We start from the raw sequence: 19,446 nt of genomic DNA on the forward strand, positions 1-19,446 counted from the left end.
TTAGCCTTACATAAACTAAACTAGTTTATTCCAACTAGTTTATGCAAATCATTTGTCACGCTAGAACCATTTCTTTAGGAGAGATAAACAGAGATGGAGTGAGAGAGAGAGTGAAAAATATCTGCAAATATATTTTTCAGAACAAAAGACCAGTTAGAATACACAATGATTGTTGTAGGCTATAACTACCTTTTTATCCTTTTTGTCAAAAAAGCTATCTTGCATATTGTTGGGTTACTGGGAAAGATATTCAAATTAGCTCTCATGATAAGATAAGAAAGGTAATTCATTATGATGCTATCTGGTGTTAGGCACACTAATTTGCATATTTTTTTCTCAGAAGTCAAGAGGAGTGTTGCCTAGCCTACAATTGCCATCACATATATTAACTGGTCTCCATAATAGAAATAGTACCCATCCAAACGTCCCCCCATGGCCTCTCAGCTAGAAGAGGCAATATCTGTCTGCTTTGCTCTGATAAAGGGATTTTTTTTCCTGAAAGAGATATTTGTAGATGTGTATCTAGCTTAGCTGTTATTCTAGTTATGCTAGGATGCCTGCTTAAAACACTATCATATTTTTTTCTTAGACTCTTAAAACATATGAGTACTAGGAGACCAGCAACTGTGATATACCAATTTTCATGCCAATTGAAGCAAATTGGATTCAGACCTGAATCAAATTTTTTGAAAATTTCACTGAATTGGAGATGAAACTAAATTTTCTTTCTATTAGGGACCTGTCAGTCCAAAATTTAGTCCCTTGGTAATTCTGTATATACTGTTCGGACAAAATGTCCATAGAATCCTTATTTACTAAGCTAACATTTTGGTCACTCATCATTCAGGAAATAGTGTAGTTACTCCCAGTGCCATAAAAATATGCTGTTTTCAAGTATTCACCTGTTTTACTATTATCATTACTGTATAAAGTAACATAGGCACTAGATGTCCCTTTTCTTTCTGAAATGAGAGAAGATCATTCCTACTTTTTGTGTCAACTCAGTTGTGTCTGCTGAGATTTCAAGATATCAACTATATGTTATTTTGCCTTGTTAAGCATTCTATAGTTTAATCCTCTATGACAAACCTCATCTACAGTTCTAACTAGAAATCTACTAATCAAACAATTTTACTCTGTGACAAAAATGTTGATATTGGAAATACCCTCAGTAAGTCCCTTCGGGTTTAGACTACCCATTTACAGTTGCAAGAAAAAGTATGTGAACCCTTTGGAATTATATGGATTTCTGCACAAATTGGTCATAAAATGTGATCTGATCTTCATCTAAGTCACAACAATAGACAACCACAGTCTGCTTAAACGAATAACACACAAAGAATTAAATGTTACCATGGTTTTATTGAACACACCATGTAAACATTCACAGTGCAGGTGGAAAAAGTATGTGAACCCTTGGATTTAATAACTGGTTGAACCTCCTTTGGCAGCAATAACTTCAACCAAACGTTTCCTGTAGTTGCAGATCAGACGTGCACAATGGTCAGGAGTAATTCTTGACCATTCCGCTTTATAGAACTGTTTCAGTTCAGCAATATTCTTGGGATGTCTGGTGTGAATCGCTTTCTTGAAGTCATGCCACAGCATCTCAATCGGGTTGAGGTCAGGACTCTGACTAGGCCACTCCAGAAGGCATATTTTCTTCTGTTTAAGCCATTCTGTTGTTGATTTACTTCTATGCTTTGGGTCGTTGTCCTGTTGCAACACCCATCTTCTGTTGAGCTTCAGCTGGTGGACAGATGGCCTTAAGTTCTCCTGCAAAATGTCTTGATAAACCTGGGAATTCATTTTTCCTTCGATGATAGCAATCCGTCCAGGCCCTGACGCAGCAAAGCAGCCCCAAACCATGATGCCCCCACCACCATACTTCACAGTTGGGATGAGGTTTTGATGTTGGTGTGCTGTGCCTCTTTTTCTCCACACATAGTATTGCGTGTTTCTTCCAAACAACTTAACTTTGGTTTCATCTGTCCACAGAATATTTTGCCAGTACTGCTGTGGAACATCCAGGTGCTCTTGTGCAAACTGTAAACGTGCAGCAATGTTTTTTTTGGACAGCCGTTGCTTCCTCTGTGGTATCCTCCCATGAAATCCATTCTTGTTTAGTGTTTTACGTATTGTAGATTCGCTAACAGGGATGTTAGCATATGCCAGAGACTTTTGTAAGTCTTTAGCTGACACTCTAGGATTCTTCTTCACCTCATTGAGCAGTCTGCACTGTGCTCTTGCAGTCATCTTTACAGGACGGCCACTCCTAGGGAGAGTAGCAGCAGTGCTGAACTTTCTCCATTTATAGACAATTTGTCTTACCGTGGACTGATGAACAGCAAGGCTTTTGGAGATACTTTTATAACCCTTTCCAGCTTTATGCAAATCAACAATTCTTAATCATAGGTCTCCAGAGAGCTCTTTGGTGCGAGGCATCATTCACATCAGGCAATGCTTCTTGTATAAAGCCAGAACTGGTGTGTGTTTTTTATAGGGCAGGGCAGCTGTAACCAACACCTCCAATCTCATCTCATTGATTGGACTCCAGTTGGCTGACACCTCACTCCAATTAGCTCTTGGATATGTTATTAGTCTAGGGGTTCACATACTTTTTCCACCTGCACTGTGAATGTTTACATGGTGTGTTCAATAAAAACATGGTAACATTTAATTCTTTCTGTGTTATTAGTTTAAGCAGACTGTGATTGTCTATTATTGTGACTTAGATGAAGATCAGATCACATTTTATGACCAATTTGTGCATAAATCCATATCATTCCAAAGGGTTCACATACTTTTTCTTGCAACTGTATGTATCCATTTTGCATCCTCCTATAGAAGCTTTATTTTATTTTTTTTCAATATTGCCTTTTCTGTCTCTCAGCTTCTGTTGACATATCACCCAACATGGCAAATCCCCAATATATCCCCCGTGTACAAAACGTACATTTCTTGCTAGGGCAATATCCTTCTCAGTTCTTATTGCACTGTAATGACCTGACTGGCTCCTCCTCAATTCTTCTCTTGTTTTCCCCATATATGTTTTTGGACATATACATTGTGTGGCATAGATCACATTTCTACCTTGACAGATTTTAAAATGTTTGAAGATGTCTAATCTCAAATTCACAATTATCACTTAGATTAGTGAACTTCAGCATATATTTTTGTCGCTGGTCTAGAACCAGTTAATAAATAGCCTTTGTTTTTTTTATTACAGAAAGTACTGAAAGCTGGTAAAGTACATTATTTGCACTCTCACATTCATACAGCGGAGTGTATGAACACTTTGTAAACAGACACAAAACATGATAGTTTAGGGATTGAATGGCAACTGAATACATGTTACCAATGTTCAACACTTGAAGTCCATTAATATTACTGCTCCAGCATTTAGTGTTAAACACTGTGCTAAACATTGGACATTTATAAGTTGTTTACATGCTATATTACATGCAAATATATTTCTACTTGTATTTGCTTAAAAGCATTGGTTCTTTACTCAATCCCAGCTTTATTTTTCTAAAATTCCAAAGACACCCAATTAGTTACATGTTTAGCTTTCATACTGGCACAACAAATAGCATAACATATGAATAATTTGTATGTCAATGGGGGTTTCCAGGAATGCCCCCACAGATTAGACCACAATCGGATAGAGTGGAAATATTTATCTGTACATGTGGCTGTGCCTGTTCCTGAAGCTCAGCCCTATTTAACCCTTTTTTTTTTACCTCTGCTGTACATGTATGGTGCCAACTCGCTAATGCAACAAGTGCCATAGCCACCGGTTTTTCTGCCCAATCATACAGCAGACACCTGGGAATAATGTCTGCAATCTGCAAAAGTGTTACATTTGACCACGGCCTCTGAGAGCGCCTGGAATGACTCCCCCACATGGCATTCATGAGAGCCTTTTCATTATCTGTGAAAGGCCTGCAGGTGGCAGTACTACATTGCAATATACAGTGGCAATCTGGCAATCTAATAATTGCATGATGTTTCTGCAAGAAAACATAAAAAAAGCTTTAAAAAATCCCCCAAACATAACTAAAAATTAAAATCACCCCCCCCCCCTTTCTCAGGCATAAAAATGAAATAAACAATAAAAAAAATCATAGTCATTCACCACATGCAAAATGCTGTACTATTAAAATATAAAAATATTTATCCCATACTGCGAAAGCCATAGCGGAAAAAAATCAAAATGGCCGATTTGTAGAAATATTGGGGGGGAACTGAAATTCACTTATTCATAAGAAATAAAGTCAGTGACATTTTAGAAACAAAATGTTGCTCATTAATTTTGTATGTACTTTTAAATACTTTTTTTTGTAAAGAACAGAATTACTGTAGATGCTGTGCTACTGTGATTTCATCCCCGCATTAGCAAGTTTATCTCTACATAGGATGCTTTTGCCAAAACTCCTACTTCCATCTGTCAAAGACCATCCTTTAACGTCTATAAAAACAGGTTTTCTAAGTCTCAGAGTGACCTCCCCTACATATAAAATAATTGCATTTTCCAGGAATAAATTAGGATGTTTACAAATCAGCTACATTTTCTACAGATTAATATCCAAGTCTTCTTCCTTCTCTATTATCATAGTCACCACATGGGATATTAAATTAGTCTGATAATTTGAATTCATTCTACATTTGCTATGACTAATTTTCCAAAACTAACAAGGGTGTAATAAGATTGTGCAATTCATTCATTTCCCATACTACACTAGTACACTACACTATGGATTAATACTTTGCCATTTGCTCTAACCTTCCATCATTATTTGCAATGTGAATTCAAATCTATTAGTTACAAGTAATATTTTTTTATACACACATGCAACAGTGTTGCAAAATAAGTGAAAGAAATATTCCTAGTCTGGTCTTTTTTTTTATTTACAGTGATGCCCATAATTATTCATACCCCAGGCAAATTTTGACTTAGTTACTTTTATTCAACCAGCAAGTAATTTTTTGACGGGAAATGACATAGGTGTCTCCCAAAAGATAATAAGACGATGTACAAGAGGCATTATTGTGGAAAAAAACATTTCTCAGCTTATTTACATTTGAGCAAAAAGTGTCCAGTCCAAAATTATTCATACCCTTCTCAATAATCAATAGAAAAGTCTTTATTGGCTATTACAGCAATCAAACGCTTCCTATAATTGCAGACCAGCTTTTTGCATGTCTCCACAGATATTTTTGCCCATTCATCTTTAGCAATGAGCTCCAAATCTTTCAGGTTGGAGGGTCTTCTTGCCATCACCCTGATCTTTAGCTCTGGACTCTGGCTGGGCCACTCCAAAACGTTAATGTTGTTGTCTGCTAACCATTTCTTCACCACTTTTGCTGTGTGTTTTGGGTCATTGTCATGCTGAAATGTCCACTGGTGCCCAAGGCCAAGTTTCTCTGCAGACTGCCTGATGTTGTCGTTGAGAATCCTCATGTATTGCTCTTTTTTCATGGTGCCATTTATTGTGATTAGGTTCCCTGGTCCATTGGCTGAAAAACACCCCCAAAGCATTAGTTTACCATGTTTGACAGTGGGGATGGTGTTCTTTGGGTTCAAGACTTCTCCTTTTTTACGCCAAATGAAGGAAACATCATTGTGACCAAACAATTAAATTTTTGTTTCATCTGACCATAACACAGAAAACCAGAAGTCTTCTTCTTTGTCCAGATGAGCTTTTGCAAAGGCCAAGCGAGCTTTTGTGTGCCTTATCTGGAGAAGTGGCGTCCTCCTTGGTCTGCATCCGTGGAACCCAGCAGTGTGCAGTGTCCGTTGGATTGTCTGCCTTGAGACATTGCCACCAGCAGAGCCCAGATTCACCAGGATGGCCTTGGTGGTGATATTTGGATTCTTTTTCACCTCCCTAACTATCCTCCTTTCCAGCACAGGTGTCACTTTTGGCTTCCGACCACATCCTCCGAGATTTTCCACAGTGCAGAACATATTTTTTAATATTACTTTGCACTATAGCCACTGGAACTTGAAAACATTTAGAAATGGCCTTGTAGCCCTTTCCTGACTTGTGAGCAGCCACAATGCGCAGCCGCAGGTCCTCACTGAGCTCCTTTGTCTTAGCCAAGACTGTCCTCAAACCAACTGCAGAGAGCTGCTGTTTTTCACCTGTTAAGTTGATTAAAACAGCTGTTCCCAATTAATCAGGGTAATTGGGATGCTTTAGAACAGCTTGGACTATTTGGAATGGTATAGAACTTTTGTATTTTCCCACAGACTGTGACAGTTTATGAAGGGTATGAATAATTTTGGACTGGACACTTTTTGCTCAAATGTAAATAAAAGCTGAGAAATGTTTTGTTTTTTCCACAATAATGCCTCTTGTACATCGTCTTATTATCTTTTGGGAGACACCTATGTCATTTCCCATCAAAAAATGACTTGCTGGTGGAATAAAAGTAACTTTAAGTCAAAATGTGCCAGGGGTATGAATAATTATGGGCAGCACTGTATGTTCATTATATTATATTTTTAATTTTTCAGTGTTATTGCACTTAGAGTTCAAAATCCTTGTTCTAGAATTCCTTTGTGATTATCCCACAGAAAGTATATAATATTTACAAATTTTGCAATAACTTTTGCATTGCTAAAATAATATATTTCTTTTTAACATTATAACAATAACAGTTATTATATTATTAAAGGGGGTTATCCCATGATTAGTGTAAAAAATGAAAATCAGACATAATTTTGTACATGACTATCTGTTTCTAACAAAGAGCTAGAGCCAGCCCTGTACCTCCATATCCTCCATAGTAATTGTTCCAATTGCTCTGCTACATTTATATGAAGCTGGTAGATCAGGAGGAGTGTTCTCTCTCGGTTTGACTGTCGCAGCATCTAACAGAAGGTAGGGCTGGTGGAAGGTGAAGAATGGAATTGAGCATGAGTGACCACCTCAGAGAGTTGGATGGAGAACTAAGGGAAAAGAGCACAAAACACATGGCTCTACACAGATACATTTTATTGAATATCTCAATGGCTATACAAAATTTAAAATTTTATGCAATTACAAAAGTATTCAGATCCAGGTGCTAGTTTTTTTCTGTATCTTTTAAATGTTTTTTTTTTTAATCTATAGTTTTTTGGCTTAGTATTTTCTCCCCTTCTAGATATCAGCACATTTGCTGTTCTCAGTTCTGCAGATACCTTCATTATGTTTATAGAAGTTGGTAACTTCCACAGTAAAATTGGAAGTAAACAACTTTGTGTCCTTTATAACGATTTCCTAGTAATCGGAATGCAGCCAGCACAGTGAGCAATGGATATTTTAATTCTAATTGCTATAGCTATATCTAGATACATACGGAAGGTAATGGTTGGCACTCGACTTAATGATGCGGTGCTCAGTGGCAGGGTGATTTTCCCAGAGTAATGTGTCAGTAAACCACGGGACTCAACTTGGTATCAGATTAGCAGATTCATTTATTTTCACATCCAGTTAATTCCAATTTGCATAGGCCATTGTTTCGGTCCACAAATGGACCTTGATCACGGCCTAAATATACAAAAATAACAGTATTCATAAAAAAAATATCAAAACAACAAAATTAATTAACTGGATGTGAAAAGAAATTAATTTACTAATCTAATACAAAGTTGAGTGCCGTAGTTTACTGACACATATATGTAGATACATATATACTGTAAATTATTGGAACCCTTGATGGAATGGCAACACCAATGTGAACAGAGATTTTACTTCTTTTTTTCGGTTAGCTTGAATCCTGGAAGACCTTGATTCTTACATTATGCATTTACTTAGACTCTATAAATCATATATTTTATTCCCATGAAAAGTAGAAGCTTCTGTGCTCCTGGGAGAGCTACTAAGGCTAGGAATTACAAGTAGAACATATAACATCTTCTTTTCATACAATAGTTCTTAAGTATTTACCTTAAAATAATTCTTAAATCTTTAGCCCTAAACTCTAAGACATAGTCCTTAATACATAGTATAACATTGATATTCCTATACATTAGTAATTAAATTATAGAAGCAGAATTGTAAATGAAGCAATCTATACATTTATTGTACATGTAAAGCAAGCTAATTTGATGAAGTGATGATTGACATAACATTGATCCTGGCCATTACTAATATACCACATCAAGTGATATGTATCTGACCTGTGTATATGCATGTGTGGTTACATTATATAGCTGGACTATAAAATGTCCTATACCCCTAATTTAAATAAAAAAGTGAAAATACTTGTAGAAAATGTAAATTCCAAGAAATTACTGCAATAATGCGACTTGAGATGGAATGTTACTATCCTATGTCTATGCCAAAGCTATACTCCATATACTCGACTAGAGATGAGTGAATAAATTACAAACAAATTGCACTCATCTTGAATTTCCCCCCAAAACTTGGATTCCAGCCAAATTCTAATCTTTTGCTATTCGATTCAGATGAATCTTTAAAAATGTCAGCCATGATTTTACAGGAGAGAGTTACAAGACAGAGATGAAGGCAACTGCCACCAAAAAGGGATCATTTCTGAATCTTTTTAATAAAAAAAAATCAGACAGTGCAAGTTTTATTAAGCATGCTGTTACCAGCTGATTCTGTCCATTTACCCAGGGGTATATATGTCACTGTCACTTTGACATTACAAATGATGTCTTGGTCTTAAAGAGCTTTAAAGGAGTTGGAAATAGTCATAGGAGACCCCGGAGAGTCATACACAACATTGCAGGGCAATCTGAGCATTTTCAATTCAGGTCAAATTTTTTTGTACCGAAAACAAATTTGCTGACAAAAGTTAGTATCAGACTCAAACTGAGTTTCAAATTTGCTTATCTCTATCTTCGACCTTTATTATTATATTATTATTTTAAATGCTTAGAATAGGGATGAGCGAATTGATTCTTTCTTTTCAAAATCTGTTTTCAAAGTAAGGTAGAATAAAGAAATAGATTCTGATGAATTGATTAGTCTCATTAGCAGGACTTCTTCATTTGTGAGGGGCTGTCCCCAAAGGTAAAATTGCTCCTAACTGCCTGTGGATTGACAGGGCCAGACATTTAGTATGGCCCTGGCAATTTGTGTCCTGTTCCCTTATTCAGAGTAGTGATGCAGGTGCCAAAGCTGAAGTTCAGTTTCAGCTCTGGAGCGGCGACTGCGCTTATTGGTGTACGATAAAACACTTGAGCATTTAGCAGCATCTATATATGTCTGTGTCTCTCTCTATCATTGCTGATTCCTCCTTCTCCTGCCCTCTATATAAACATCTACATACTGTATATGCAATTTTAACCTGATCTCTCAGTGAATCTGAAAATCTATCTCATCTTGAGAGACAGATTTAACCAGTTATTCACAGTCAGTGGAAACTTCATGAGGCGGGATAAAGATGCATTTTTCTCTAATGAGAAATATTTAGGGGTCATTTATTAAACAGAAATATGCGACTTCTCCCCGCTCATGCCAGGTCTAAAAATGCCGGCCCGTCTCATTTACCATTTTCTACACTTGTTTTAGGTGTAGAAAATGGTCTAAATGTAAGACAGCAAGAAATCTGTCTTATATTTAGGCTGGCGCTAGATACGCCGAAGTTATGGAGAGGCCTGCGACTCTTCATAACTCCAGTGGATCCACCACCAGGTATAGGGCTTATTAAGACTGGCATCTAAAACGTCGGTCTTAATAAATGTGCCCCTTAATCGTTATAACATTGATTTATGAATAGTTGCTTATAATCAGAGGATAGAAAAGTATATCAACTAATGCATTTTTCTTTAAAGTGACTGAGCAAGAGAAGGGAAATGATCCCTTCTGTTGCTCAGGAAAACAGCATCTGAATGTTAATTGACACGAAGAGCTTCATCATAGGCTTATAACAACAAATTGTTATTCATGATTAATACCAGATGGCCAGGTTTCTTAGATCTACGGGACTTCAGCAGACAAAGTGTTATTGATGTTGGTCATAACAACAGTGTTTGGCAACGCAAATGAGGTTAACATGGTTGGCACAGAAAATAAAAGAAATCTGATATGGAACACTAGGATTATCAAATAATAGCAGCAAATATGGTCGGGGACAAAAAAGAAAGGAACATTCAGAGTATGTTTTTTTTTTTTTTTGTGGCAAATTGTCACATGTTTTGGCACACATCTTCGTTCTTGCAAAATCTTGCAAAATTTACCCACCAATGCTAGATCTCTCCACTTTTCAAAGTGGTCTCTTCGTTTTAGAACCTCTATTGTGATTAGACCTGTTTCCTGCCATATTTATTTTGTGCAACTTTTGTAAAAGTTGGAAAAAAGTCGCAACTCAATGCCAGGCAATCCACAGTAACATAGAAACTAATTTATCTCATTTTAGGGGAAAAAATTCCTTCCCGTCTCCAATTAGCCAATCAAAATAACTCCCCTGATCAACGACTCTTCTCCAGAAATCTAGTAACAATAGCCTATAATATTATTACACTCCAGAAATATATCCAGGCCCCTCTTGAACTCTTTTAGTGAGTTTACATCACCACTTCTTCAGGCAGAGAGTTCCACAGTCTCACTGCTCTTACCATAAAGAATCCTCTTCCATGTTTGTGTACAAACCTTCTTTCCTCCAGACGCAGAGGATGTCCCCCCGTCACAGTCACAGTCCTGGTGTACTTTCACTGACAATAGTTAAACTACATTACACTTAAGCCAAATTCATTATTAATGTGCTCCATTTCATAAATTAGGGGTGACCGCAGAACCCAAAAACAGACTTAAAACTGACACAAAAACCACTGTAAATGATAGATTCCCCAATAAATGTTTAAGATATTCTTTAGGGAAGTAGTACATGTGCTGATGCAATTTGCTTTCTGAGTACATATCCTATACAATAATATCCTCTATAAACAATAGACATTGAACATACAGTTCTTATTCAGGGGTTTTGGTTCCTTATAAAGAACCTGTCCGCAGGGTTAGCCAGATTAACCAGGCATTCTGCTTGTTTGGTTTGATCCTACTGATTAAAATGATAACTGTCTTGTGAAAGTGGCGTTTCTGAGAAAAAAAGACATTTCTTATTTATGCAAATCGAGGCTTCAGTGCACCAAGGTTTGGGGTGTAACCTCTTGGTGTACCTCGGCTCCTCAGCATTCTAGTGCTGACCACACTCCTTGAAGCACTGAGGTCCTGATTTGCATAAAGAATGTAAGTTTTATTTTCTTGGGAACACCCCAATCAATGTTCACTAGACAGGTATCATTTTAATCAGCAGGATCAACCCCACTAGACAGTATGCCTAGTTTAATAAGGATGGCCTGCTGGATAGGTACTCTTTAGTGATAAGTTGCATCATATTTGGCAGCCACTAATAATTGTATCCAAATACTATCTATAAGTTTATTTCAGTTTGTCACATAATTCCAGAAAGTGAATTCAAGAATTTACAGTAGATATTACTTGACACACATGCATTCTGTGCGTCCTCCAGAGTATGAGAAGCGTTTTTTACACGTTACTTTCATGCATAAATTTAAAATGTACCATACCACACAAACCTAAAGGTCATTCATAAGTATTTGCCAGTCTACCACCAAAATAATCAGAACCTTACATTGGACACATTTAGGCTAAAGCTCCTAGGCCAATAACACAGGATGTTTTGTATGTTGTGCTATTCTAAATATTAAGAATGAGTGTAGTAAGACTAGTTTCACACCAGCGTTACAGACTTCTAGAAGGCTGTTCTGGCAGACAACAGCTTGCTGGAGTTCTCCGGATCCACCATAGCCGGAAACTGTCAATTGCCCACCAGACCCCATTGACTATAGTGGGAACCGGCTGAGATCTGGCCACTCCCAAGCATATATGCAAGGATTCAGCCGGACAAAAGTTGTTTAACATTATGGTTTTTGTGTAGCCGAATCCTGGCATATATGCTGGAACAGCCTGCTGGATGTCTCCTGACGGTGTGAATGTAGCCTAAGATACGTAAGTCTTGTATAACCATATAATTGTAAATAATTGCTTCTGCTTTACGCTGGGTTCACACCAGAGCGTACTGAACGTACGCTCTGTATGCGCGATTGTACGGGCGTTTACAATCGCGCATACAGAGACAAGCGAACGCCCAGTGTCGCGCGTTCCCGGAAGTCTATGTATGGGAACGCGCGACACTACGCCCCAAAGAAGCTCCTGAACTTCTTGGGGCGTCGGGCGTTTTACAGCGCGATCGTACGCTCTGTAAAACGCCCAGGTGAGAACCATGCCGATAGGAAAGCATTGGTTTCTCCTTGTTGAGCGTTTTACAGCGTGTAGGAACGCGCTGTAAAATGCTCAGGTCTGAACCGGCTGTTAGGTGCAGTGATCACCACCACTGGCTACAGTCATCTCTCGTCTTCATACAATTTCATTATTTGGGGGCAAGAGAGTGCATTTGTTCACTATAAGAGCATAACTTTGTGGCCGGCCCAAATAATTAAATGGATTTTCTGAGACTTTTATACTGATGACTTTTCCTCTGGATAGGTCATCACTCAGTATCTGATTGGTGAGGGTCGACACCCAAACCCCCCCCCCCCCGATCAGAGAAGGCACCAGCCCTTACAGTAGTGCCGTAGCACTACTACAACTTAGTCTAGGCTATGTGACATCACGTTCATCAGTCAGATGACCTAGGTGCAGCTCAGCCCCATTGATGTGAATGGGACTGAGCTGTGATACCAAGCACAGCCACTATACAATGTATTCTGCTGTGTTTGGTGATCTGAGGGAAGCCTTCTGCAGCTGCTGTGGCTTCTCAAACTGCTGATCGGCAGGGGTCCTGGGTGTCAAACTCCACCTATCAGATACTGATGACCTATCCTGATAGGTCATCAGTAGAAAACTCTCAGAAAGCAGTTTTAAGTGACATGCTGCATGGTTGACAGGTCACCGCTGAGGCCAGTGATTGGCTGCAGCAGTCACATGGCGCCCGTCAACATTATGTTGATGCCAGAGCATCACGGACATCCAGAGACAGCTAGGGAGCAATGGAGCCAGAACCCAGTAGCGAGGACCAGGTAAGTATAAATCCCACTGCGGGTCGGACACTCTGTGAGGTATTTTTAAGTCCTGGATAACCCCTTTAACGTAACATTATTACATCTACTGTTCTATTTGTTTATAGGTGAGAACATGGATTTTAACTGTAGGCTACACAACAGCTTTTGGGGCAATGTTTGCAAAAACATGGAGAGTTCATGCCATTTTTAAGAATGTAAAGATGAAGAAAAAGGTGAGTGATGCTTCAAGCCTATTGATAAACGCTGTTTCAATTACGTGTATTATCCTGCATAGTGTTGTGTCCCAGATTTGGTGTTTAATGGATTTTTCCTCTGTCCTTTGTGTTACACAATAACATTTAGTAATCTTGTTATTAGTGCATTGGTATCTAAATAACAAACCTGCATTATGAGACTTAATGATTCATATAGTCACAATCAAATTTCATTTCTGCGTAGCCAGGTAGTTTCTATAGAAACTTATAGAAAACTTAAATTTGAAACATATAAAACATAAAGCTCATTGTTCCTGCTTTGGCTTTTTTTTCCATGCATTAGAATACATACACCCTTGCATACACAATTATATTGCCTTTACTGCAAAGTTTAAAGTAAATCTGTCACTATATACCTGGTGATGAATTTTTCTTACATGCCAGATGTACCCTGGTAATAAAATAATAATGGTCTTTGTTCTGTGTCCATTGGTGGCTCCTTTGTTGAAGAAATCTGGCTTACCTATTTTAAGCTAATTAGTTCCTGGTGCAACAGGGCAGTGCTGTTGTACCCGAGGCTCTGCTCATAATTAATGTTGTCCGCACTCCTACCACTTTGAAAGGCGTGACCAGGCAGTGAAGATGTACTCACACCTGGCACTTGAAGTCTCATGGGAGTGCATTTGACAGACGCATTGTACAGGGATGGAGATCGCTGATCACTCCATCCCTGTAAAACATGTGCACCGAACTTTCAGTGCCAGACATGAGTACTTCTTCACTGCCTGGATTTGTCATTCAAAGTGGTGGAGGTGTGGAGCCCTGTTGCACTCATGGGCTAATTATCATAAAATAAAAAGCCAGTTTACTCCACAATGGGACCACCAATGGACATAGAACAAAGGTTATTATAATGTACTGGCCATCATGCACCTGGCATGTCATAAGGATTCATCATCAGGCATGTGGTGACAGATTTCCTTTAAAGGGGTTATGCTATGATTGATGTAAAAAATGTAGTAAATGAAAACCATCTTTTAACACAAGGACCAGCCCTGTACTTCACATAGATCCTGAGATCTCCTCATTCATTGCTCCAATTGTTCTGCTAGATTTTCTTCAAGCTGGCCGCTCAAGGGGCATGTCCTTTCTCAAGGGGGTGTCCTTCCTGCTGCACCTCTCACCCTGTGACTGTCACAGCTTCTATAAGTAGATGTAAATATCTTGAAAAACCATGGCACTTTTCGATCTCCATAATATGGTATGTGTCTAGAAGAGTGTACTTGTGTAGACCCAGCAGTCCTTAAAGTGTGCCATAAACGAGTTTGTGTATGTAGGGGGGGGGAGGGGGGGAGGGGGGGGGGCATGTTGGACCCCATAGCAGTCCCTTTCTTCTGCATAAAAAAGTAATCCTCAAATATGAAGAATTTTTTTTGTTAGACAAATCTCAGAAGTTGTTTGCAAAATGATTTGGAGGTGTCACTGTCTTTTTCACGTCCTATTGATGTGTATAAACTATTGACATCCAGTGTGATAAGTAGACTGTTGGATAAGACCCTCTGTAATTCAGTAAATCAGTTTCAGAAATTCTGATGTGTCTAACAGGTACGATTTTGTTTTGCGTCTTAGTGGTGTGAGAATTTTCTCCAAGTAGATGGATACTGGAGAAAGGATATATTTTCTGGATGCCATTTTTTCAAGATATTTAGTTGCGGATTTTTTTTTACCACTGAGCACCAACACGACATTGCACATCAAAGTGCCAACCATTTTCTCATCTAAAAGTAGATGTGGCTGGTGGCAGCTAAATGATGGACCTGAGCATATGCGACCACCTCAATAGATAGACTGGGATATTGCTATGCAGATTAAACACCAGGGGGCACCATTATAAAGAAGTAAAGAGAATATCTCAGAAATAGAGCGTTGTAGCAGAAAGTAAATTACAAAACTAACTTGTTTTTCATGCTGAATTGTAATAAAATAACATTTAATGGTGGCATAATCCTTTTAAGGGAGAACTACAAAAATAAAATTTACAGTATTATAAATCCCACTTTAGGGCACTTTAAAATATATAAAAAAAAATAAAAGCACTTGTCAACAATAGGTTCAGGAATAAAGATATATGGCATATAAAGGTTCCCACTTGGGAAGACTTAACATATCTGTACATTAATTTCATTGGGCACTTTATGATGCTATATAAATAAAACTTTGGAATATCTAATTCCTCTGCTTATAATTGGTAGAAGTTCCCAGCATCCTGTGACCATATTTTTCTAGCCATCATGGCAACACTTCCATTGCTCTAACAGATCAGGTTATCATAGGGATAATGGATTTCATAACATAAATTTCCTTTCATTTCCATACATGTGCAAGAAAAATAGATGTCGGTTCTAGTGATTGTTCAGTTGAAACCTTGAAGAATCTTTGAAAATAATAATGACTGGGGCAGCAATTGTAATACTTTCTCATAGCTAGCCTGTATACGCAAATTTAGGATTGTAATTCAATTTAGATAGATGAATGTAACTTTACTAGCACAATGTGAAAGTTAAAGGGATTGGGCACTTTCTGGCTACTGTTGACCTCTGTGTATACAAGTTGACTATTAGAGATGTCCCGAATAGTTCGCCGGCGAATAGTTCCCGGCGAACATAGTTTGTTCGCGTTCGCCGCGGCGGGCGAACATATTCGATGTTCGGTCCGCCCCCTATACATCATCATTGAGTAAACTTTGACTCTGTACCTCACAGTCAGCAGACACATTCCAGCCAATCAGCAGCAGACCCTCCCTCCCAGACCCTCCCACCTCCTGGACAGCATCCATTTTAGATTCATTCGGAAGCTGCATTCTCAGTGAGAGGAGGGACAGTGCTGCTGCTGATCTAATAGGGAAAGTGTTAGCTAGGGCAGTGTTCTGTGTCCACAGACTCATCTGCTGTAAGGACAGCATCCTGACAGCACCCCAAAAAGCCCTTTTCAGGGCTGGTACATCAGTCTGCTTTTTTCTTTTTCTTTTTTTTAATATATATATATATATATATATATATATATATATATATATATTGCAGTTGCCTGCCCGTGTGTGAGAGGCTGCAGGCTCAGTCACAGACAGTACTGTGTGCACACCATTCATACAGGGTGTGACAGAAAATACCTCGCAGATAAAAAAAAATTATATTTAATCTTTTTCTGTGATATAATCACAGTTGCAAGCCAGTGTGTGTCAGGCCCACACAGACTGTATTGTGGCCACTGGCTAGTGGCTAGGCCTCCACTTATACCGTTACAGGGTGTCACTCACTCACAAATACCTCGCAGATAAAAAAAAATTATATTTAATCTTTTTCTGTGATATAATCACAGTTGCAAGCCAGTGTGTGTCAGGCCCACACAGACAGTATTGTGGCCACTGGCTAGGCCTCCACTCATACCGTTACAGAGTGTCACTCACTCAAATACCTTTCAGATAAAAAAAATTCTATTTAATATTTTTATGTGATATAATCACATTTGCAAGCCCGTGTGTGTCAGGCCCACACAGACTGTATTGTGGCCACTGGCTAGTGGCTAGGCCTCCACTCATACCGTTACAGGGTGTCACTCACTCACAAATACGTCGCAGAAAAAAATTATAATTAAACTGATGAGAAGAGAGAACTACAGAAAATACCACTCATATCGGGTGTGACAGTAAATTGCACGGCGCAGATGCAGTGACCGTGGAGTGGATTCAAACAAAGGGGAGGGAGCCAGTGTTTTTTTAACCATCTCCCCGTTCGAAAAATCAATTTAATAAATGGACCCCAGATTGGGGACGTAACAGCGATTAAACTGATGAGAATAGTACTACAGAAAATACCACTCATATCGGGTGTGACAGTAAATTGCACGGTGCAGACGCAGTGACCGTGGCGTGGATTCAAACAAAGGGGAGGGAGCCAGAGTTTTTTTAACAATCTCCCCGTTCGAAAAATCAATTCAATTCACCTTTCGGGGACCCTTGGTGTTGTGCGTGGCTGGGTGGAGGAAGAAACCTTCAATGACATCAACGGGACATGGCTAGCTTGGTATCCAACCTTGTGCAAATGGGGAGTTTGCGGTTGGGCAAATGGACTGTTTGCGGTTGTTTGCGGTGCATTAAAAGGGGAGTTTGGTCTGTCAATGTCTGTGAAGCGGGCGTAACCCTTACACTACCTGATCGATACAACATCATACCTGATCGTATACACACACTGGATGTTTTAAACCACGTTGTTCAAAAATTTTTAGGATTGTTAGGTGATTTATGCCCTTTATGGATTAAAACCCGACTCTGCGTCAACTACGTAATTTTCCATGGGAGTTTTGCCATGGATCCCCCTGCGGCATGCCACAGTCCAGGTGTTAGTCCCCTTGAAACAACTTTTCCATCACTATTGTGGCCAGAAAGAGTCCCTGTGGGTTTTAGAATTCGCCTGCCTATTGAAGTCTATGGCGGTTCGCCCGGTTCGGCCGTTCGCGAACATTTGCGGAAATTCGCGTTCGCCATTCGCGAACGGAAAATTTTATGTTCGCAACATCTCTATTGACTATATGACTGTCACAGTTTGGTTCACTGTGATACTGCATTGCCATGTAGGCTGGCTGCCTGTGCTCTTGCATACTGGCTGCAATTGAAGTGTTCCCGTGTATACTGGTTACTTGTGTTGCATGAGCTGGCTGTGGTCATCTGTTGGTTTATGTAAACCGTTCCCTGTAACTTGTATGCTCTCAGTGTCCATGTAAGGTTAATGTTTCCCTGGTCTGTGCCTCAACATCAGGTGAGAAGCAAAAAAGAAAAAAAAAACTAGTGGAGCACCAGAAACTAGGAAGGTGTCAAGCGAAATATAACTAGTGAATATAGCACCAGTGGATGTATCAGAGATCCCCAAGTTGGGTGTTGGAGAGAAGCTCTAGAGATTCTAGAAGCAAGTATGGCCAGGTGGCCCAAATTAAATAATTTTTAATTAATGGTCGATAACCCCTTTATAGTAGCCCCTATAGTAAGGGAGATAGTGCCGACTATAAAAAGTGTGACTTAGTCCGTGAAAGGGAAGAAAGCATAAAAGTGTTCCACTCAATTTGTACCCCATCGGGCAATAAACAATAGAGAAATCTTTACTCACATCACTAGTGAGGATGGCACAAAAAAAAGCTCAAGATACTTGCCAATCCTCCCTCGCCGAGGTTGTATGTAGAATCGTAGTTCTCATGTAGTCCCTCCAATAGATGACCCGGTGGACTCCAACATGTAGACAAGGAACTTTATTCAATATAAGCTCAACGCTTTTCAGGGTTCTATGATCCCCCCTTCTTCAGGAGCAGTAAAATGACATAACCACTCTCCTGGGACTATAGTATCCCGTGGCGCCTGTCTCACTATACTATATTTTTCCTTTTTCACCAACCACCACCCACTTCCCTCATCTTCTTTTCCTCCCTCTCTCTTCCCCCTCTTTCCTTCCTTTCTCCCCCCACCCTTCTTTACCCCATTTCCCTTCTTCCTTTTCCCATTTCTCAATCCTTTCTGATGCTCCCTTTTGTTTGAATTTTCAACATCAGGTGGTCGGGTGTCCTAATCCCTCTGCTGTTAGGGTGCATATTATGTTTGCACGGTTTGCACTGTTCCCTACCTATATACCTTTATGTCCTGTTTGATTCTGATCATGTTTGTCTTATAACCATCGTTGAATAAACCAGTCGTTTTGCCTAGTCTGTGTCATGAAGTCTTGTTTGAGTTCACATGTGATTAGTGATAGACGAACATCGGCCGGGACATTTCGCGAACGTGCGTTCGCAATCAAATGTTTGCGAATCACGTGTTTGCGGCAGGCCCCATTAACTTTAATAGCAGGTAAACCTGAAAAACCTTCAGGTCATATTTGCAGCCACCAAATACTTACTAAATGTGCACAAATAGTCCCACAACAGGGACAGTGACATACCAGAGGGGGATCAATTGCAAAAATTACCACAAAAAATATGTATTTTAATCATTATGCATCTTAAAGGGAAACTCTCAAAAATGTGCCCTGCTGGAGCCTAGAAAGTTTTTATTTTAGGCCACTGGAGTACAGGCCCAAAAAAATAGGCATTCACCTGACAGAAAAGAACAAGTGATTATGTGGCTGGAGGTATATTAGACGGTCAGTGGATAACAAT

At 39.2% G+C, this 19,446-nt stretch overlaps 1 protein-coding gene across 1 annotated transcript in view; it reads left to right on the forward strand.

Annotated features, from left to right (window-relative positions):
- The window catches only part of GABBR2 (gamma-aminobutyric acid type B receptor subunit 2), a 940,304-nt gene that overhangs the window by 623,273 nt on the left and 297,585 nt on the right, over positions 1 to 19,446 (forward strand). Inside the window, exon 12 of the mRNA XM_040433083.1 lies at positions 13,165 to 13,272. Coding sequence (XP_040289017.1) covers positions 13,165 to 13,272 — 108 coding nt within the window. The remainder of the gene's footprint in view (positions 1 to 13,164; positions 13,273 to 19,446) is intronic.

Source organism: Bufo bufo, chromosome 5, assembly GCF_905171765.1.
Source record: "Bufo bufo chromosome 5, aBufBuf1.1, whole genome shotgun sequence".
Lineage (NCBI taxonomy): Eukaryota > Metazoa > Chordata > Amphibia > Anura > Bufonidae > Bufo > Bufo bufo.